Source organism: Delphinus delphis, chromosome 6 (genome assembly GCF_949987515.2).
Source record: "Delphinus delphis chromosome 6, mDelDel1.2, whole genome shotgun sequence".
NCBI lineage: Eukaryota > Metazoa > Chordata > Mammalia > Artiodactyla > Delphinidae > Delphinus > Delphinus delphis.
In genome coordinates, this window is record NC_082688.1 from 50,451,327 (window position 1) to 50,474,268 (window position 22,942).

The window sequence follows — 22,942 nt, forward strand, 5'->3', positions numbered from 1 at the left end:
GTACCTAATGTCTCTGTGCCTCCATGATAAGTGAGGACACATAAAATGCGGATAATATGGCACTAATCTCAGAGGATACTGATGAAGATTAAATGAAACAATACATTTGTTTAGCAGCTAGAAGAGTGCCTGACATGTAGCAAGTACTTCACATATACTTTTTAATATAAAGGTCATATCAACTTTTAAGAAAACCTTTTTACTTGCATGGCAAGGTAGGGAAGGCATAAAGAACTGTCTTGGCTACAGTGAGCAATCTGACTCCAAAAAAAACTTTTTTTTTAAATCCACTAAATGGAACTCAAGGCTTGCTGATTCAGGATTGAGTCTCTGAACACAATGAGACATGAAAAATATGGGCAAAACTGCTAAAGTGAGAGTTCTGCAGTGAGATCAGAGTCTCTGTATACTTTGTCATGGATGACTGTAACGTAAGACCTTGGGGAAAAAAACGGCCTATTCCATGACCCGCTGCTGACTTCTCTTAGCATCTCCAAGATCTTGGCCAATCACTCAACTCCACTTTCAGCAGAATACTTATTTGCTTCACACACTTGACTTTACCTAGCTCCCGCTTAACCAATTCCCAAACTTAGGTCAATCCAATCTACTTCTTTTGCACCGGACATCCAATGGCAACCTGTCATCCAATGTGGCCTAATAAAGCTCCTACTCACCCTTGTCACTCCTTTACAGATTCTCACAGAGGTAGCATTAAACCTTTACTTCATTCAAGCTTCCAAATCTACTCCTGCCCCACCCTGAAACATCCTACACTCCTTAAAACTTGGAAAACAGAGGCAACCAGATACAAATTCTTTTCACTTTTCATATACACCTGCCTCCAAACCCCTAAACTCCTGCAACACAAATCAGTTCAACATTTACTGCTCTCTTTGCCTAGCCTTTTCACTCTCCTTCCTGTTGCAAAAGAAAAAAAAAAATTATTCTAGACAACCTTTCCAAAACCAACTCCTTCTTCTATTCACTGATGCTACTCAGGAAGTATCAGTTACATCATCTTCTTCGGTTTGTTGCTTTGGCGACTATTCCCCCCAATCTCCCACTTCTCTCTTGGATCTTCAGACTTTTTCTACTCATCTAAAAACATGCCAATAAGAAAACAATTCTCAGTCCTGTTTCCCTCATAAGTCTTGACCCTTTCCCCCTTATATGCCAAATATCTAAGAGTGGTCTCTTGCTATAGGTATGCAGCCGGCTGAACTGATAAATGTGAACCACTGGAAGGCAATCCCATACAGGTTATTCTTGATTACAATCGATCTTTTAAGTACGCTTAAAGGTTCCGACATCCCACAGCTGCAGATTTGGTGACCATTAATTATATGTTCCATTTACACTGTGTTTTTGAGAAACATCATAAAGGAAAATATACAGCAGAGGTTTGTTATACATGACAAACTGTACCTTAACTCAATGTTGGTATGTGCTTTGGGGCTTCTAGCACAACGTTTATAGATTAGCAATACTAATACCTTAAAAAGGTTTTTTTGAAGCTAATTCTTACATGAGCTAAGCCTATACATTCTATAGAGTAATGACTGAAGCCATGAGCAATAATATAATAATCTAAATTGTCTATATAAACTCTTAGAGCCTTATCTGATTTAAAACTTACCACCTATATATGAAAATAAACTTATAGAAATAAAAGCTTCTCTATACCTTCAGGGAAAAGGATCTGGTAAAAGCCCATAAAACAGGAGAACAAGATGTACTGAACAAGAAGCAAGCAAGCCAGTGAGGGTGGAGCACAGAAAGCAAGGGGAGGGAGAGGCAAGGGTCAGACTGCACAGGGCCTCCTAGGGCAGAATTAATACATTTTGGTATACCATAAGAACAACAGGAAGCAAATGAAAAGCTTTAAGCTGGGAGATGGAAGGATCAGATCTGCAATTTTAAAAGGATTACTCTAGTTGCTGTATGGAGGATGAACGGGTAGCCAACCAGAATGAGTGTGAAGGGACAAGTGGGAATTAGGAGGCCTAAGAGGGAAATGATGGTAGGCTGGATCCAGGTGGCAGTACAGATGAAAGAAGATAGATTCTGGAAGATAAAATCAGTAAGATTTGGTGAATGATTAGATATGAGGGAAAGAAAAGAGAGATGTCAGTGAGATGTTGGTTTCCTGAATTTATATACACATATACATGGAAGGCAAAGTAACATCTTGTATGACATATAGCGAATCATTAACAGAAATTACCTATGGGTAGTGAAGATGAATTTTACATAGTAAAAGGCAGACTTTCATTTTTTTTTTTTTTTACTATATAGATATCTGTATTGTTTAAATATTTTTATAAGCAGAAGGTATACATTATTTCATAGTTAAATTCAAATGCAATAAAAAGAAACAGCATTTTCCTGGGTAAAAAGGATAGAAATGGCATTTTAGGGAAAGGAACAATTTAATCAAAGGTACAAACACATGAAAGTACATGGCATATTTAGAGTATCAAGTGGTCTAGTGTTTACAGAGTAAGAAGGGAAGATGTGTAATTGGGACAGGATGAGCAGAGGATTAAACCTGCGTTAGAGTACAGCCAGCTCATGAAGGACCTTATCATATGTCAAGTTAAAGAAAGCATTCTCTACACTATAGAAAATGGAGAAGCATATAAAGATTTTAAGCAGGAGGATGACAAACTCAAGTTTATATTTTAGAAAGATCACTTTAGAGGCAGTGTGAAGACTGGGCCAAAAGGGAGGTAAGAAAATAGGCTGCGAGATCACTTACGCCGGAACTTAAGCTAAATCAGGGCAACAGAGATAGAGAAGGGGAGACACAAGATTCACTTCACAAGTAGACAGGACTTGGTGATTGAGCTGGATTTGACACACAGAGAAAAGGGCAAGTCAAAGATGCTTCCCATGGTTGTAAGAAATTAGATAGGATGACATCAATTTAGGTAATACAAGAACAAGTTAAATGAAGAGATAATAAATTTTGTTTTGAAGGTGCTGAGGTTAAAGTACCTCTGGAAGCAGGTCAAAGTGCCCAACAGGAAGTTGGACACATACGTTTGAATTTGAGGAACAAGGTCAGAACTGGAGCACATTAACCCTTTTACCCAGAATAGAGAATTTTAAGCCTGTGGACACGATCTTACCCTCGATGTAATGAACTGAATTCTTGAGGCAACTGCCAAAAGTTGACCAGTTCCATTTATTCTCATAGTTGTAAAAATTCCACGTAATTGTTAACGTCTCTGTAGGCCATAACTTAAAGTGAGGCGGAACATTTTGTCTTGGTTTCTTGGTCTCTCTTTTTCTTTTTTTTCCCCTTCCCCTTTTGTTTGCCATTCTTTCTATCTACCTACTTATCTAGTTAAGGAAGATACAGGAAATATAAGGAAGTATAATATAAAAAAATTTGCTATTAAATATTTTCATACTTTGTCTTAATTGTAAAAGGCAAAGAAAAGAACATTTCACAATTCTACCTTTAACAAAACCTAAGTTAAATAATGATTTACCTAGATGACTCTCCCCTGATTTCCTCTGGCAAGTCACTGCCCCTTAATTAAACGACATCCCCCAGGCAGTCAAGTCCAGCTGTAGCTTTAACCACAGAGGTTCCTGAAACAATTCCACGGTCCTGTTGTTGCTTACTGTCAGAAGTTTGAGTCACACTGTACCTCTGTCTAACCGATGATGCCCTAGTTTCTTGGGAGGTGGAGAGGAAGGACCTGTTGGCAAGGAAACAGCTGCTTCCTTCCTGAGCCAGGGAAAACCAAGAAGGTGACAGATGGGCAGAGCATAAAAGCAGCCAAAAGTTGCACTGGTTCCTTGTTGGCAAGGATTTTCACTGAGGCACGATTGGGTATTTTAAAGCATATTAATGACTGAGAGAGTTTCATCTGCCTGGGTGCTCTGCTGAAGTTCAACAGGGCTTCCCACACATCTTCTACAATGGAAAAACTTTAAAATTTGCAGTGGTACAAAGAACCTGGCCTCAGCCTATGTACAGTGGGCTAAGACTGCAAGGCACTGTCCCATTTCACTTTAGGATTATGCCCAAAAGAATGCACTTTCTGGTAAAAAAAAAAAAAAAAAAAAAAAAGAAATTCTGTATAGTAGCTATATTTGTACAACTTATTAGAATTACTATTAAAATTTCATTAGAAAATGTTTTTTAAATATGTTTACTTTTATATATTTAATTTTAAAAGATTTGTTGCAAACTTTTATATTCTGCTCTTTTATCACCATCCCCCATCCACTTCTGTACCCAGAAACTTAAATATTCAAGGATTCCTGGGTAAAACAGACAACCACTGGATGGATAAAACTAACATTTTAAAAATACCTGTACATAGGTAAGTTATTGTTCTTCATCAAATAGAAATTAGCAATCACTGAAAATAACATTAAAAATTAGTGTGGGCATGAAGTATGGAATTTTAAAACATCAGTTTACTATGCTGATTAATTCAACATTTATATTTGCATCAGAACTTAATAATCGCATAAATAAATAGAGCTCTCAGTTATTTTAAAAAATCAAGGGATAACATATGTATTTAGACATATTAGCAGCGTAAAGATGTATGCTTCAACACACTTATTGGGAAAACGTCTGAAAATATTACACTGAATTCAAGGGCACCCGCAGGAATCTGACATAAAAGTTCTCTAGAATAACAACATTTCAGGAAATTCCAAAAAAGGAAAAGGGTAAAATAGGAAATAGCCTCAAATTAATCGACAAAGTTCAGTGCTTGTTCCAACTTCATTTTTCTCTCCATTGCAAAAACAAAAACAAAACCGAGTCTCAGGATGGGTGGGTGAATCACTTAGATGAAAGTTCATCTACTGGAATAAATGGAGAGGCCGCTTGGGCAGGTGACACAGGAGAGTCGGTGGTAGTGCTGACTTTCGCTGGTGAATTACAAGAAGATCCGGCACTGCTGCTGTTTCCATCAAGGGTATCGGAAGATACACACACACCAGGATCTGACAGCTGTGCAACGTCAGAAGAAAGCATGTTGGTGATGCCCTGGAAAAATCTCTTTGGCTGGTATTCAGTTTCCATTTCACATTTTCTTTTCAATGGTCCAAGAACACTTGGTCTAATGCAATTAATTGGACTCTGGCTTCTCCGGGTAGTAAATCGGGTCGTTGGGCTGGGAATAGGGCTTGGAGGCAATCCATTGCTACTCACAAAACTTTGCAAGGATGGTGAAAAACACTGCTTCCCAATTCCCCGGGTGGGTGACGGTGCTGGCGACACCGGAATGAAATCGATGCGTTTCGGGGAGGCGGATTTCTCCACGTCGTTGTCACTCAGGCTGAAACTTTCCTCCCAGGAGTGGCTTATCTGCATTGCGTTCTGCACCTCGCGCTCGTGGACGGTCTCTCGATTGATCAAGTCCATGCCCTCCTCCTGTTTGATCTGGTGCAAGCGGCTGCTGTGCATGCGGACGGGGGAGGCCGGTAGTAGCAGGCCGTGGCGGTTCGGGAACGTTGTGCTGTTTCGCCTGGCGCTCGGCGCCTCGGCCTGGAACACCGGCGAAGTGTCACTGAGGCCGTGGATCAGGGGGGCGCTGTTAGACCTCCTGAGGCCCCCGCCGCCACCGCCGCTGCCGCTGCCGCCGCCCTCCGCCGGGCTCCCAACCGTGCCTGGAGGCAGCTCCAGGTCCAGCTCCATCTTCTCCTGAGCCATGTCGCGGGCAGGGAGGCGGGGGCGGTGCTCAAAGACCTAGGATTCCCATTCCCCGCAGTCCAGGGCCGCTGCCGCCGCCACCGCCACCGAGAATCTGTCAGCGGGCTCGTCCCTCTGCGCATGCGTGCCCCTTGGCGCAGGCGCCCTACAATGTCTCTCTTCGTGGCGCCCGCTTAACGCAGAATAGCTGCGTCGCAGCCCTAGGGGGAGGGGGGAGGAGTGGTTGGGCCGCCAGTCAGTACGTTCCTTCCGCTGATATCTGTGAGCGCAGACCTGCTTTAACGCATGTTAATAAGGTTACCACCATATTCAGGAGTATATATTTATAAAATTAGAGCTCTGAAAGAGAGGTCCTTGGCGATGTGGGGCTGTATGATTACGAGTGGAGTTCGTCCTAACCAGAGAGGCCTTCCCTGAGCAAGGGACCATCTCCTGAGATCCCAAGAAGCAGGCCAAAAGGATGGGGTGTAGAACTGCCTGGGAAGCGGGAAGCGAGGGCTGCCAGCTGGGTGGCTGGCGGGAACCAGGAAGGGAGGGAGGGAGTGTGGCCTGGAGTGGAGAGTAAGCTGGCGGGACGTGAGGTGGTGGACCTTTACCCTGAGAACAGTGAAAACTCGGAAGGTTTCCCAGCCATGGGTATAATGGCGACTGGAAAGGTCCATGGCTGCAGTCCGGGGAATAACGTTACTGGGAGATTAGAACCTACAGAAAAAGACCAGAGAGGAGGCAATCCTCGGGGCCAGAGATGATGGTAATTTGCAGTAAGGTGGTACTGTAGGAGAGGAGTTGGAGAGAATGGGAAAATCTGGGAACGCGGTCAAAGAGGGAAAAAAACCAACCTGTATTACTATTGTTTTATTTAGAATCGTATTTCCAGCACAGGCATATGTGCTCAATCATGTTCATTTAGGATGAGGAATTTAATGAGGGGAAAACCAATAGGTCCTCGAACTTTAAAAATAAAAACACAATACTTGGCTCATGTAAGTAACAAACTTTCATATCATTAAAAATCGGTTTATATTTATTCTTTAGTGTCTTCAGTCAGATTTTTTCGCACATAACTAACTGTGTGCCAGGCAATGTGGTAGGAATTAGGCCCTAATATGGAGACATTTAATTTCTATTTGGGGGAGAAGAGATAAATATATGGGCTATTTTTCAGATAGTGGTAAGCCTTAGGAAAAAATAAAATAGGGTGGTGTGATAGAGCACTACTGGTAGAAGGGAGGGGGCAATTAGATAGAGCTGGGATCTAAATGACGAGAACCAAGTCCTGCGGACATCTGGGGGATGAATATTCCAACCATAGAGACTAGCAGGTGCAAAGGCCCAAGGCAAACGTAAGTGTGGTGAGCTGGCAAGAAAAGAAAAAAGGGCCGTGCCGCTGAAGCATAACGGGGCGGGGAGTGGTATGAGGGGGTAAAAGAGTTTGGCTTTTATTCTAAGTATGATGAAAAGCCACTGGGGCATTTTAAGCAGGAGAGTGATATTATCTGGTTTATGTTTTAGATGTCACTTTGGCTCTGTGGAAAACAGGCTGAAAGAGGGCAGGAGTGGAGACAAAGATGGATTAGGAACCATGGCAACAGTACAGACAAGAGATTACTGGACTAGGGTTGTATCAATGGCGATGGGGGAGAAGTAGATGGATTCAGGATATGTTTTGGAAGTAGAACCTATAGGATGTGCAGATGGATTCAATTTAGATGGTGAAAGAAATAGATAATTCAAAGGCAACTCACAGGTGTTTTACGTAAACTGGGTAGATGGCAGTAGCATTTACTGAGATAGGGAAAGAGTGTATTTAGAGGAGTAGAAATTAAGAGTTCTGTTTTGCTTGATTTGAGTTGGAAGTGTCTATTAGATATCCATGTGCCTAGGTAACTGAAAGAGAGCTTAGTGATTTTTGTTTGGCCTACTTTTTGCAGTTGAAGAAAGTAAGATCCAGAGAGGCCAGCACAGTCAGCATCACATAGCTTGTTTAGTAGTGGGAACCAGTACTAGAATCCAGTATGAGAATCCTAATCCATGCCCTCTCCACTGTCTCTCAAACAGCTTTTAATTTGAAGTCCCCATAGAATACAGATCCTGGTAATGAAACAATGTTGATTATTCATACCTCTAGTTATAGAAACTGATTTAAATTTTCCAAGTGCCACACGCTATTCAAGGTGCATCACATGTAGAATCTCATGTAATCCTCACACTAACCCTAGAAAGTAAGTAGCCTTGTTCCAGTTTGCAGGGGAAACTGAGACGCAGGGATTCAGTAATGTGCCCAGGATGACAGGAAGCGGTGGGACCTCGCCCTTCGGGCTCCAGAGCATGGGCACGATGGTGCCTCCTCCACGTGCAGTAACACTTCAGACTAGGAGAAACCACTTCCAGATAGTTTACACCTTTGTGAGTGCAATGGTATTTGAGACAGAATTTGAAGGACAGGTAGGATTTTAATAGATGATATTTTATATAGAATTGGAAGCATGAGTATAAAATAGCAAATCTGCTAATACATAAAGTACATGAAGACGAATAGGTAATGGGAAAAAGTTGGAAATTAAAGTTGGAGTCAGAGAATTGGAGCTCTGAATGCCAAACAAAAGTGCCTGTATTTAACATGTGGGGCAATAGGAAGCCGTTGACAAGAGGAATGACACAATGAGAGCTATGCTTTAGGGCCTGCCAGGTGGATGGATCTTAGATAGAGGGAAGTGGAAGAAGGAAGGTGGAAAGAACCAACATTTTCTAAATGCCCAATGCTGCCAGGCCCTTTAAACACTATAGTTCCACTTAATTCTCATTGTAATCCTATAAAGCAGATACTGTTATGCTCATCTTATAAAGGGACAAGTGAGGTTCAAAAATTGCAAAAGGCCCTATAGCTACATGGAAGAACAAAGATCTGAACCAATATGAATCAAGACCTCACTTCGAAACCTATATTCTTTTTGCTGCTTTCCCATGAAACAACGGACAAAGGATTAATCCCCAAAATATACAAACGGCTCATGGAGCTCAATATCAAAAAAAAACAAACAATTCAATTAAAAAATGGGCGGAAGACCTAAATGGACATTTCACCAAAGAAGACATACAGATGGCCAAGAGATGAAAGATGAAAAGATGCTCAACATCACTAATTATTAGAGAAATGCAAATCAAAACTACAATGAGGTATCACCTCACACCGGTCAGAATGCCCATTATCAAAAAATCTAGAGACTATAAATGCTGGAAAGGGTGGGGTGAAAAAGGAACCCTCCTGCACTGTTGGTGGGAATGTAAATTGATACAGCCACTATGGAGAACAGTATGGAGGTTCCTTCAAAAACTAAAAATAGGGCTTCCCTGGTGGCGCAGTGGTTGAGAGTCCGCCCGCCGATGCAGGGGACACGGGTTCGTGCCCCGGTCCGGGAAGATCCCACATGCCGCGGAGCAGCTGGGCCCGTGAGCCATGGCCGATGAACCTGCGCGTCCGGAGCCTGTGCTCCACAACGGGAGAGGCCACAACAGTGAGAGGCCCACGTACCGCAAAAAAAAAAAAAAAAAAAACTAAAAATAGAACTACCATATGACCCAGGAATTCCACTACTGGGCATATACCCTGAGAAAACCATAATTCAAAAAGAGTCACGTACCACAATGTTCACTGCAGCACTATTTACAATTGCCAGGACATGGAACCAACCTAAATGTCCATTGACAGTTGAGTGGATAAAGAAGATGTGGCATATATATACAATGGAATATTACTCAGCCATAAAAAGAAACGAAATTGAGTTATTTGTAGTGAGGTGGATGGACCTAGAGTCTGTCACACAGAGTGAAGTAAGTCAGAAAGAGAAAAACAAATACCGTATGCTAACACATATATATGGAATCTAAAAAAAAGAAAAAATGGTACTGATGAACCTAGGGGCAGGAATAAAGATGTAGACATAGAGGATGGACTTGAGGACACGGGGGTGGGGGGTGGGGAGGAGGAAGCTGGGGCAAAGTGAGAGAGTAGCATCAACATATACACACTACTGAATATAAAATAGCTAGCTAGTGGGAAGCAGCAGCATAGCAGAGGAAGATGAGCTCGGTGCTTTGCAATGACCTAGAGAGGTGGGATGGGGAGGGTAGGAGGGAGGCTCAGCGGGGAGGGGATGTGGGGATGATGTTTGTGTGCATGGGGCTGATTCACTTTGTTGTACGACAGAGACTAACACAGTATTGGAAGCAATTATACTCCAATAAAGATCTATTAAAAAAAATAAAGATGGAGAATTTGATGGTTGACTCTGAGATGAAAAGAGGGTCGAAACTAAAGTTGGGAATGGCAGAAAAAGGAGGTGGATGTGGAGACCAGAAGGTAACAACCCAGAACCTGACTGCGTGGCTGTATGGAGGATAAACAGAGAGGAGTCACAAACAACTGAAGTTCATGCATGAGCAGCTGAAAGAATGGTACAACAGTACTGAATAAAAACAGAAGAGAGAGGAAGAGCTTCCGTAAGAAAATCAATATTAGATGAATAGGAAAAAAGTATTAACTACAGAGCTTATTTTATAATATCCATAGCATATTGCTAATTTGCATATTACTAAATTATTTCTATCAATAGTGTGCCTCAAATGTGCCAACATTGTTCATCCATGTCTGGATAAACACAATAATCATCTTTACTAATAAAGCACAGAGATGGTGACAACTACAAAATCAAACATACACCTATTAGAGATCTTCACTTGTTTCCCTGTTTCTACCCTTCTCTCTACAGTCAATTCTCCACCCTATGTTCAAGGTCATCCTTAAAAATAAGACTTGAAGAGTCACTTCCCTATTCAAAACTCTTTGGTGGATTCCCACTCGGGGCGGGGGGGGGGAAGCCGAGGTCATTACAATGATCTATAGAGCTCTATCTGGGTCCCTGCCATCCCTCTGCCTACCCACCCAGTCACTGCCTTCCTCCAACTGCAGAGGCCTCCTTGCTATGCTTTGGCATGCTCCCCCGCCACCTAGCTTACTCTTCTTCCAGTGGACATCAAGTTGTTCCATCCCTTCAGCTCTCTGCGCGAATGACCCTTCCTTGTAAAAAGCAACAACAGTTCCCAATACCAAGTCTACACTCCCATCCCCCTCACTCTGTTTTCATTTTCCTCCAGAGCACCACATGACAATATGTATACATTGTTTTCTTGCCTCATCCTCAAGAAGGCAAACTCCACGAGGGCAAGGCCTTTGCTCTGTTCCTTACCATAAGCCTATTATCTAGAACAGGGCCTGGCACATAGCACTCAGTAAGCAGTAGTTGAGTCATTGTGCAAGTGAATGATGAATGAATGAATGGACTAATGTAGCTCTGTCCAAAAGGGAAGAGAACTCTGGTATTTGAAAGTCCAGAAAAGCCTAATAGGCTTTTCTAGACTGATTCTAAGTGCTCCTTACTTTGACAATTCCTTTTCTCATATCAAGAATATCATTATTAGTTACAGGGCCCTCCAGCCCATGCAGGTAGGCTACCCAAACAAACCATTATGTGAACCAAGACGTTTAAGTCCTAAGTTTCCATTCTTTTTAAACCATTTGCTTATACACACTTGACAGAGTTAAAATGCTCAGGCTGAGGATTCTAAGCAGTATGTAATATATTGAGTTAGTGCTTCGTCTCAAAGGAATAAAAGATAAATGAAAGAAAAGAGCAGCCATAAAATGCAATTCAGCCTGCTGCAAAAATAATACCAGAGGCAGGTCTAGATCTTCCCTAAGTCAATTCACCCTTCTGGTTTCACTCCGGGTATGAATTAAATACCACACTTAGGAGTAAGTCATAAAATCAAACATCTGCTCATTAAACTTTATTGTGATTAATATTTTATTTTTTCAAACTAACAGGTAGTTTCCTTTTAATTCCTAGGAGCAATTTCTTTTAACTCAACATTTTATTTTTGAGATTCAACATAATGTTGCTGTATAGAATTCTACCCTTTAAATGTACCACAATTTATTTATCCATTCAAACAGTAGTGGAAGTTTGCACCGTTTACAGTTTGGGGCTACAGCAAATAGGGGTTCTATAAACATCTAGGAGCAATTTTTGACTATTAAACCCCCAAGCATATAAAAAGGCAGATATCCACTTCTGAATCCATATTGAATGAATGTGAAATACAAAAATATGTGTGCATGTATAATCTGAGATGAGCTGGAAAATGTCTCCATATCCCACATTTATTAATATCACCTATCTAGAATAAAAATATTGCAGAGGAAAAGTATACTTTCCAAGCATAGGAGCTCAGGAGTGTTCACTGGTACAACAACTTAGGGAAAATGTTTGGCAGTACATCATACTACCTACTAAAAGAAAATATATGCATGTTCTATGATTAAGAAATTCCACTTTGGGGTATATATCCAAGAGAAATGAGTACTTATGTCTACTGAAAGCCATGTACAAGAATGTTCCTTGCATTTTTATTCATAATAGCCCCAAACTGGAAACAACCCAAATGTCCATGAACAGAACAGTCAAAAGGGTGAACACATTATGCAATGGAATTTTTTACTCAACAAGATGGATGAGTTACAGTACAATGTTGAATGAAAGAAATCAAACACATAAAGAGTGCATACTCTTTGACTACCTCTTTATGGGGTTCAAGAACAGCCAAAAGCAATCGATGGAGGTAGCAGCCAAAATAGTGGTTACCCTTGGGACTACTAACTGGGAGGGACACAAGGAAATGTTCCATATCCTGTTCTGGGTGCTGTTGACACAGGCATCAACATAGGTAAAAAATTATTAAGTAAGTACTTAAATTGTATACACTTTATTGCATATCAAGTTTGTCCTCAAAATGTTATCGACACAGAGAAAAACAGAATGGGAACTTGGAATGTAAATGGAGGACAAAACAGAATAAGAATGTACTTTAGTCGGGATGAAGATATTTTGTTCAAACGCTAACCACGAGTCTAACTCTAAATTCGAACACTAAGCTTCCAAATCTCTCTGACACACAACATTATCAGGGGAAGAATAGCTAGTTGGCCTTGACAGGACAAAGAAAGCAGACAGAAACACACACATACGCCCTTCAAGCTGCCTTTCACTGGGGCCCTAAACACCAATAGACTCCAGGAGCCTCACACAAACACTGGACACTTGTCTGAGGCCAGATCACCAACAGAACGATCCGTTCTCCTTGGCCCTGTTCCCAAAGAGCCCTCAAAGTTACTTATTTCTATGAAGGCATGAAAGAGGAAATGAAGCCCATTTTAGAGCCTTTGACTTTCTCAACTGCAATCCGTGTATTCTGTTCAGTCGGTTCTGCAGTATCCTCCTAAGCATAATTCATGAAATGAAACAGAGTTAAAGTAACGTCAGAGGAACTCAGCGGGGCCTGTTATTACATATGGAAGGAATGAGAATTGTGTTTGAGGACGCAACTTTGGCCTCAGGGAACTTATCTTGTTATCATAATGAAAGAAAAATAGTAGATGATCTCAGAAACTGTTATCAACCATTTACTGTACACTTACTGAGAGCCAGTAAGTACAGAGACTCTTCCTAGCATCTACCCTCGAGGTTGCTTAATCTAATCCTTAAAACTTTAAAGCAGCAGCAAGGATTAGAAGATCAAAGCACAAAGCTTACTAAGGGGCTTTTGACCCGCTCACCTTTCATTTTCGATAACTGCTAAAAGCCATCACGCCACTTGCATGGAGCTACAATCTTTATAGGGAAGAAGTAAAAAGGCAGAAAGGGGGCCTCAAAGGCCTGACAGAGGAGCCTTAAACAGCCTAGGTCCTCACCAAAGTTCAAGCAAACAAATATATGTGAATTGTAGTTATTTTGTTCAATTTTTTTCAAGGGAAGGTATTAAAAATAGCCATCCAGCCCCCACTCTCTACTTTAAGTCCTTCAACTAAAGTAGAACAATGAGTTGGTATCATTTTTTGATCCTCGCCAATTTTATACATTTTAGGCAGTACCCATTTTCTAGTGCCTTCTCTTTGGCATTAAACTTCTCCTAGGCCATAAACCAAGGTTATGATTGTTGTCCTTTACTGTTTTCATGTTTCTCTCTACCTGTCTGCTATCTTTCCCTTAAAAGATTAGGCCATCTGGCAAGCAAGAAAAAAGAACTGATGTCTTTACGGATAATGCATAAAGTTAACTTTGAAACATGCAAAAGCTGCAAATCTAGTTGGATTATATACTTGGGTCTTCCAGTTGGATGTCTGGGAAACTTCTAAAAGGGCTCAACATATTAGTGCCAGTAGGACTATAGCAAAAAAAAAAAAAAAAAAAAAAAGGTACCAAACCTGGAGTCAGACAATCATACTTCCAGCACAGTGACCTTGGACAAGTCTGTCAACTTCTCTGGGCTTGCTTTTCTCATTTATGAAGTGGGGACACAACCTCTCTGTTGTAAAGATCAAACGAGCTATGTCCGTAACAGGCCTTGCAAATGGTAAAGGCCCTATACAAACAGGCTTCTCTCAATGAAAATACTTAGTGCTATGATTGCAAAATGACCCTGCCTACTCTTCCCCTACTCTCATCAAAAAGCTTCCTTTGTTTTCTTGCTTTTAGTTTGATTCTGTGAAATAAAATTCTCTCCCCGCCTTCTTCCCTAAGACAATTAGTCATTTTTAGAGACACACAGTTTCTGTGGTCTCAGAAGTATGAACTGAAAAGTTCATGTGCAATTAGGTGGACAATTTCTAAGAAGGAGAAATAAGAAAAAACACATTTCTAAGAATTTCACTCTCTGAGTCTGCCTGAGAAGAGATGGACCCCACAGGGTGGAGAGGCCATCAGGAACTAAAAATGTGGCTAGATCAGTGAATCCTATTCCCCGCAGCAAGTCATTTGTCTGTCCCCAACAGCAGCAGCTACCCTCCCTGATGGCGCTGAACTTTTCAACTGGGACTAATCCCACAGGCTTATTCTCACTTATTCATTTTAAACCCTGTTTTGAATTCTGCTGTCGTGCTACTGTCTTTGCTGGCATATAATGAACTGCACAGACACACATCAGGCTGAGCCTGATAAACAAGATGAACCCAGCCACTCTCAGACAAAACCGGAAGAGGAAAGGGGAAGGGACCAGAAAAAGATGCAAGAAGTTTCAAGAGATGCATTCCTCGAGATGCACACCCTTCTCTCCAGGTAGCTGACTCCTTGTAGGTACGTTTTGAAGATCACGCCAAACGATCTTAAGAAGTTTGAAGCTGCTGCCCCAGACCTAAAGATTCATAAAAGGGAAATGTTTTTGGCTTTAGAGGATGACAGCTGCATAGCCAAGAGTCACCTAACCTCTAAGACGCTTGAAGAAAGTAGATTCTATGACTGAGAGAGAGGGCAGTTTCTAATGTGTTCTTTTCCTTTCACCCAGCTATACTTTAAGCTAATATGTATTATGGAGGAGTGCTCTATTTCCTCCTATCTCATACTTACTAATTTATAAACTGAATGCAACCGTAATTCACCATCTGTATGCCTTTTCCACCTGCAGCTCAACTTGTTGGTAGGAAATGAAGTTTTACCACCCATGGAGTTCTATCATCTGAAAGTTCCACTTATTAGGAAGTGGTACAGATTTTTCTTCTTCACTCTCCGTTTGAAAACTCAAAGTCTAAAAGAGGAGACTTCTTCAGCCCTTATGGTTGTGACACTTTTACCAGACAATGTCGTCATCATGATCATCATCATCATACAATAGTAGCTTACATTTACTGAGGGCATATGTGCCAGGTACCCTTCTAAGTACCGTGTGTATATGAACTCATTTAATCCCTACACCATTTCTAGGATTATGACCCTCATTTTATAGATGAGGAAAAGGAGGAACAGAGAGGTTAACGTAGGGGCCTGAGATGACATAACCAGTTAAGGGGTAGAGGAATTTAAGCCCAGGGGTCTGGCTTTCAGGGGCTCACAGCTCACGTAACACAAGTGGATTCCTCAAACCTGCCATGTTCATGGTGCTCCAGGCTATTTTGAAAGAATGATGGTGGACTTGACACGTACAGGATAATCATTCTGCTTATCAGAAAGACAGATGAGGGATCCATGTAATTGCATGGGCTTACAGACACTAGCAAGGTTACAAAATTCAGCAATTAATAAATGCCCTACTTGCCCCAAAGCAGTCCCGAAAACGAATGCAAAGTGTTAGAACCACAGAATGTCAGCTCTGAAAGGAGCTTTAGAAATCACCTACACTAACCTTTATCAGCAAGGAATTAGGTTCAGAGAGAGCCAGTGATTTCTTCAAGGTCAAAAAGGCATCCAGCACAGAGGCAAGACGTTTTATTTAAGTCATAGAAATTGCTTCCTCATGTTTGCTCTCCGGGTTCCCCTTTCACTTTCAACTCTTTCTCTAAACAAACAGCATCCACTTCCATGGTTTCAACTATGACCAATGTGCTGACGTCTCTCAGATTCATGTCCCTAAGTAGGGCTGTCCTATCTCTAGACTGTAATATATAACTACCTACTAGACAATTCCACTCTACTCTTCACAGGTCCTTCAAACTTGTCTGTGAACAAGCTCACTTCTCCCTACCCCAGATCCACTCTTCTCTTGAGAATGAATTACACAATAATCTCTCCAGACAGCCACAGCAAAACTGCACAGATTCTAGATCTCTCCACCCCTTCACGTCTTCCATCTAAACCATCACTAAATCTCTTCAATTTTACTTGCTTAACATCTGATAGCCTCCCCTTTCTCTCTGGCCTCTATTACTAAAGCACTCCATCTGCCCCTCAACTACAACAACTTCAATGAGTCTTGGGCATGTGAGGATGGCTCCAATCCTACCCAATTTGCATAAGTGCTGCCAGGATGAATTTTCTGAAATAATCTCACCACAAGAGCAGACAGACAGACTACAGAGAGGAAGACAGACTGAAAAGAAGGAAGGAGGGTGGCAGGGAGGAAGGAAGAGGCTAACCCTAGTATCTGCCCAAATTGCTCTAAAGCTCTACTTCCTTTGAATGGAAAGTACTACAACACAGTATTTAAGAAATCATGCTCTGAAGTCAGAGAATCTGGGTTTAAATCCTGACTGTGTAACTTACACAGGCGTGGCTTGGGGGTCAAGTTACTTCCCCTCCTTGAGACTCAGTTTCCTCATCGAAAAATGAGGATAATAGTCCCTCTATCAAATGACTGTTGTGAACATTAACTGAGGTAATACGCACGAAACTCTTAGAACACAGCCAGACATGAGATTTCTCAAAACAGATCCTAGAACCATAACCAGTACATCTTATTTAACCAGACTGTTGCCTCACTTCTCTTTCCTAGGCACCGACCACCTAGTCAGCTCTTCCTGCAATATGTATTGAGTGCCGCATCTACATGCAGTTCAGTTTGGAGACTGAACAAATACTGGTGACAAAGCTTCTCTGCTAGAACTCTGAGATTTCAAAATCCTTCAAACCACAAAACACTCAAAACCTGTTACAATGAAGGCTCTGCAGTGGGTATTATAAAGATGAAAAAGACCCCAGGGAAGTTGAGAATCCAGGAAGGAGGTAAGCAGCACATTATTAACCATACAATAAGTTACTTCTCATATCCTCAGCCTTAAGTGAGCATCGGGATCATCTGCGGAATTTTTAAAACAAACACAACAGAGCCCCAGTACAGAGATTCTCACTCAATAGGCCCGGGACCTGGTATTGCCATTTTTATTAAAAAAAAATATTCTCCAAGTGAATCTGATGTGCTCCGAAGGTTGGAAACTCCTGGAATGAAAAGCATCTCTACTGCTCACAAGTACTTATTAAAATATTAACATTTTAGAAGAGCCTGTGCTCCGCAACAAGAGAGGCTGCGATAGTGAGAGGCCCACGTACCGCAATGAAGAGTGGCCCCCACTTGCCGCAACTGGGGAAAGCCCTCGCACAGAAACGAAGACCCAACACAGCAAAAATAAATAAAAATAAATTAATAACCTCCTACCCCCAACATCTAAAAAAAATATATATATATTAACATTTTAGAAGATGAGGAGATTGCTTTCAGCTGATTGAGGGGAATAACAAAGTCTATGAAGAATTCTTGCAGACAGGATCCCCAGGGAGTCTGTTCTAACCTGCCCAATTTGGAGCATGAGAAGCCATCTTCCAATAATAACACTAGCTGAGTGAAACCTTTATGTGAGAATTTTTGTTTTTCTGTTATCTGGACTCCTTCCTATCCCTGTTTTGACCTGGAGAGGACAGGAGCTCAGCAAGATGGCCAAAGGCTGAGAAAGAGGCTTTTTGCCTGCAGCAGGCCTTACCGAAGGAGGGGAGAAGAGCTGAAATGAAGTTGGAGGCTCTGCCAATCACATTGGAGATACCAGCAGCAAACCGTGATTTAAAATGACACTTGTCGGGCTTCCCTGGTGGCGCAGTGGTTGGGAGTCCGCCTGCCGATGCAGGGGCCGCGGGTTCGTGCCCCGGTCCGGAAAGATCCCACATGCCGCGGAGCGGCTGGGCCCGTGAGCCATGGCCGCTGAGCCTGCGCGCCCGGAGCCTGTGCTCCGCAACGGGAGAGGCCACAACAGTGAGAGGGCTGCGTACCGCAAAAAAAATAAAATAAATAAAATAAAATGACACTTGTCAAATGTGGCAGAAATGCTGAAGGATTTGGTTTTGTTTGTAGGGAGGGAGGATGATGCCCAGGAGATACCTGGGGATCTTAGGGAGAGGCAGAGGGAGGGAGATAGAAACAGAGGGAGGGAGTGTGCAGGAATTGGGAGGAGCTGCACCTTAGGTGGGTGATAAGAAACTGGAGGAAGCCAGTAGACTATGCTCTGAAAAATGTGGTTGATTCAAACTGAGAAAGCATTTTTCAAGTTCTGACGGGTGCCAGGTGCTTCCGCATAGACTCAGAGGAAAGCAAGCAATAAAACATCACCATGACGGGTCACGGAAGGGTTCTTAAGGACAGGATTTTCTTAAACTTTTTTTCTTTCCCGAGAAGTGACTAGTGGTAAGAGAAATACTAATGATAGGAAAGGAAAAATAATTGGGACAGAAAGTCCTGGAGTGAGTGGAGGAAATGGAATTGGGGGCACAAGCAACAGGTTATAAATATTTATTTAAAGTCTATAAAAATATCCTTTAGCTTTAGAGAAGTCAAATCTGGGGGAATTACATCGCTCTTTTCTTCATCAATAATAGCTAGTTACAGTTTCAGAGGGCTGCTTACATTTGATGTACTCCATCACTGACAACATGAAAACTTCCACTTTTCTTCAGCAAAAATGAAGGGAAAATGCAATTAATGCTAGTGCTTTTATTATACTTAGCAGTTCTGGAAGCCGGATATAGACTATAAGCTAGAAAAAACCCACAGCCTAGGCTTCCCTGGTGGCGCAGTGGTTGGGAGTCCATCTGCTAGTGCAGGGGACACGGGTTTGAGCCCTGGTCCGGGAAGATCCCACATGCGGCAGAGCAACTGGACCTGGGCGCCACGGCTGCTGAGCTTGTGCTCTAGGGCCCGTGAGCTACAACTACTGAGCCCGCGTGCCACAACTACTGAAGCCCGTGTGCCTAGAGCTCGCGCTCTGCAACAAGAGAAGCCACTGCAATGAGATACTGCAATGAGAAGCCTGTGCACCGCAAGGAAGAGTGGCCCCCACTCGCCGCAATTAGAGAAAGCCCGCGTGCAGCAACGAAGACCCAACGCAGCCAAAAATAAAATAAAATAATTTTTTAAATGTATATAATGTTTTAATTTTTAAAATAAGATGAGGGAACTAGGGATATATTATTGGGTTTGAAGAAGTTGTGCATTTAATGAAGCAAATATTTAATTTCTTCAAATGCTTCCACCACTTTTCCCAATAGTGTGACTAAGTCAACTGTCTACACGTGTGCCCAGTATCTCGCTTCAGTTTATTATCAACAACTGAAATGCTTCCGAGGGCAGGCAGACAGAGGAGTGATAGCACTACAAGAAAGAGCATTTGCACTCAGCAGACTGGAGAGCTGGGGGGCATCTAAAGGAGACAGACAGCCACTGTGCAATTCTAGCCAACTGTTGCCCTTTGCAGAAAAGGGTGTCATTCAATGCTGAAGCTTCTAATTTTTCAAGAGAGGCTGAGCATTCAGATTTTCAAAACCATGGATTCTCACAATCTGTACATGTTAAATTACAAAAAAATAAAAAAGCTAATTAACACACTGGGTGGGCCTGATCAAAAGGGTATAAATGCTGGTTTAGGCTCTGAGGCACCAGCTCATGACCTCTGAAAACCCACTCTTTTCTCTCATTTTTTTTTTTTAAAAACATCTTTATTGGAGTGTAATTGCTTTACAATGGTGTGTTAGTTTCTGCTTTATAACAAAGTGAATCAGTTATACATATACATATGTTCCCATATCTCTTCCCTCTTGCGTCTCCCTCCCTCCCACCCTCCCACCCTCCCTATCCCACCCCTCTAGGTGGTCACAAAGCACCGAGCTGATCTCCCTGTGCTATGCGGCTGCTTCCCACTAGCTATCTATTGGTAGTGTATATATGTCCATGCCACTCTAGTCTCAGCCCTCTTTCCCCAGGACTGTCATTCCTGGTCTGCTGCATGATGACCCCTCCTTCCACAATATCCTTTGTCATTTTTCTTTATACTCAACCTAGTCTCTGGCTACAGGCTAAGAGGACAGCAGCCATGTCTTAGAAGTAAAGGGAAACCCTGCAGTGCTTGACCTGGGGCCTGGTGCACGTCAGGAACATGAGAATGATGGTGGGTGATACCTCTGAAACCTCTCCTAGTGGATGATGGATGCATCCAGTTTTTCCTTTTCTTCCTACTGCCACCCCTACCAGCACCAGTTATAACCAGCCCTGTGTCTTACTGACTTCTCTTACTGTTTTTAATAATTTTCCAGTTGATTCTCTTCTTTCTAGGTACGTACTTCAAATATCTACAAATAATAAGTTCCACTTCAGTGTTTATATCTATTACTACTTTCTCTTGTCTCCTGGCTGGTACTTTCTGAGTCAGGTTTATAATTTCAATGAAAATGAGCATTCTTATCATGCATTTGACTTAAATGGGAATGCTTCTTGTGTTTCACAAAATATGATGCTGCTTTGTCATGAGACTATGCGGTATTTAAAATAAAGCAACAAAAGTAACATATCCTTATTCTAATTTTACTAAGTTTAAATTTTTTCTTTATAATCCAGAATGTGTGTTGGATATGTTTTCTGTTACCAAAGACTGATTTTATTTATTCTTATGAAGTTAAGTTTATTGACATATAATTTACATGCAATAAAATTCACCTTTATAAAGAATACGGTTCAGTGAGTTGTGACGAATGTATATAGTCACATAACCATTGCCACAATCAATATATCATTGGATGTTGAATTTTAGCAAAGCATTTTTGTCACCTGTTAAGATGACAATATAGATTTTTCTTTTTTGATCTAATATGGAGCCCAGCTTCTCCAATACTGAACCAAGCTCACATTCCTGTGATGTGCCCCACTTGACCACGTATTTATTTAATGTACTGCTAAATTCTATTTGATGGTATTTTATTGAAGGGTTTTGCATCGATATTCATAAGCCGGATTGATCTTCGGTGTGTGTGAGCATACACATGTACATGTTCATACACACTATCTTTGTGAAGTTCTGATATAAAGATCATTTTGGAATTAAAAAAACTTGGAAGTTTGCCTTTTGCTCTTTGCTTAGAAAAAGCTGTAACAGTAATGTGAACACTCATCCAGGTTTACATGGGAAAGCTCCAGTTTACATCACTTGTCCCAAGTAAAACTCCCTTTAATAAATTATATGGTCACCCTACTTAATATCTTTGAATGTTGGAAGAATTTACTGAGGCCAACTGGACCTTGCACTTTGAATTTAGAAAGCATCTTCTGATAATTTTTCATTTCTTCCATGGTTATTGATTTAAGCTCTCTCTCCTGGGAGCCACTTTGAAACAGTAAAATTTCCTAGAAATATACTTCATCTATCTCCATGGAATTTCACACAGTACCTTACAATATTTTTTGGTTATTTCTTCTTTTTGGTCTTTAATTTTGTTGACTTTTACTTTCTCTGGTAATAAGAGAACAAAAGACATACTTGTTCACCATACAAAATTTTAAAAATAAAAACACAAATAAAAACAAAATTTAAAAAATAAAAACACACACAAAGTTAAAAATTACCCATTACTCAGAAATAATTACTGTTGACACTGTCATGTGGAACATTTCAGACTTTTGGCTGCCTACAAACCTACCTTCCTACCTACACACAGCGTTTATTAATCAGTCTCTTCCTTGTTATATGGTGTGACCATCTTTTCCATATCAATAAATACATATTTACATCTTCAATTTCAATGGCGGTGAAGCATGATTATACCATGACTTTCCTATTTAAATTCCTGACAATAGGGGATAGGTAGATGGGTTATTTTTTTAAAACTATTTTTAACAATGCTGCATTGAACGTTAACTAACATCTTTGCATGCTCCTCCAGTTATACTGGTAGGACAGATTATTAAAAGTAGAAGTGCTAGTCAAAGATAGATATATTTAAAAACAATTTTTTGCTTATAAAAAGTCTATATTTCTTATATTTAAAAAATCAGCAAAGTAAATATTTCCTGCAATCCATTCTCCAGTGATACTTCTGTTCACATTTTGTTAGGGGTATAGCCACCAAGCCTTAGTGTATACTTTTTTTTAAACCATAAATGAGACCATATTATACATACTAATTTGTAACTTACTTTCCATATTATGCCATCTTTTCCTGCACAGCATCATTCTGTACAGTTATAAGATATTCAATGGATAAAAGAACCATAATTTGATTAACTACTGATGTAAATGTGAGATGTTTCCAATTTTTGCTACTATAAACAATGCTACAATGAATATCACTGTCTTTAGTTTTGGCTCCATTGTTCAATTATTTCCTTAGGCTAAATTCCCAGAGGTGGAACTGCTAGATCAAAGGATTTTTACTTCAAGGCTTCTGATGAACACAAGACCCTTGAGAAAGTCTGCATCAATCAGCATTCCCAACAGAGTCTGAGTGCTTGCTCTCCACATGCACCTCAACCTCAACCTCAACATTTTTGTTCTTAAACTTAGGCGTAGATAACAAAAAGTGGCACTTAGGTTTGCTGTTTTTCGCATTTTTTTTTTTTTTTTTAACTTTTTGGCCTCGCCCTGCAGCATGTGGGATCTTAGTTCCCCATCCAGGGATTGAA

At 41.1% G+C, this 22,942-nt stretch overlaps 2 protein-coding genes across 4 annotated transcripts in view; both read right to left on the minus strand.

Annotated features, from left to right (window-relative positions):
• The window catches only part of PIP5K1B (phosphatidylinositol-4-phosphate 5-kinase type 1 beta), a 326,824-nt gene that overhangs the window by 249,390 nt on the left and 54,492 nt on the right, over positions 1-22,942 (minus strand). The gene's annotated exons all lie outside the window — the stretch shown is intronic.
• PABIR1 (PP2A Aalpha (PPP2R1A) and B55A (PPP2R2A) interacting phosphatase regulator 1) lies at positions 2,245-5,786 on the minus strand. Its single transcript, XM_060014650.1, has one exon. It carries the CDS (start codon positions 5,687-5,689, stop codon positions 4,817-4,819), a length of 873 nt encoding a protein of 290 aa, XP_059870633.1. The 5' UTR covers positions 5,690-5,786; the 3' UTR covers positions 2,245-4,816.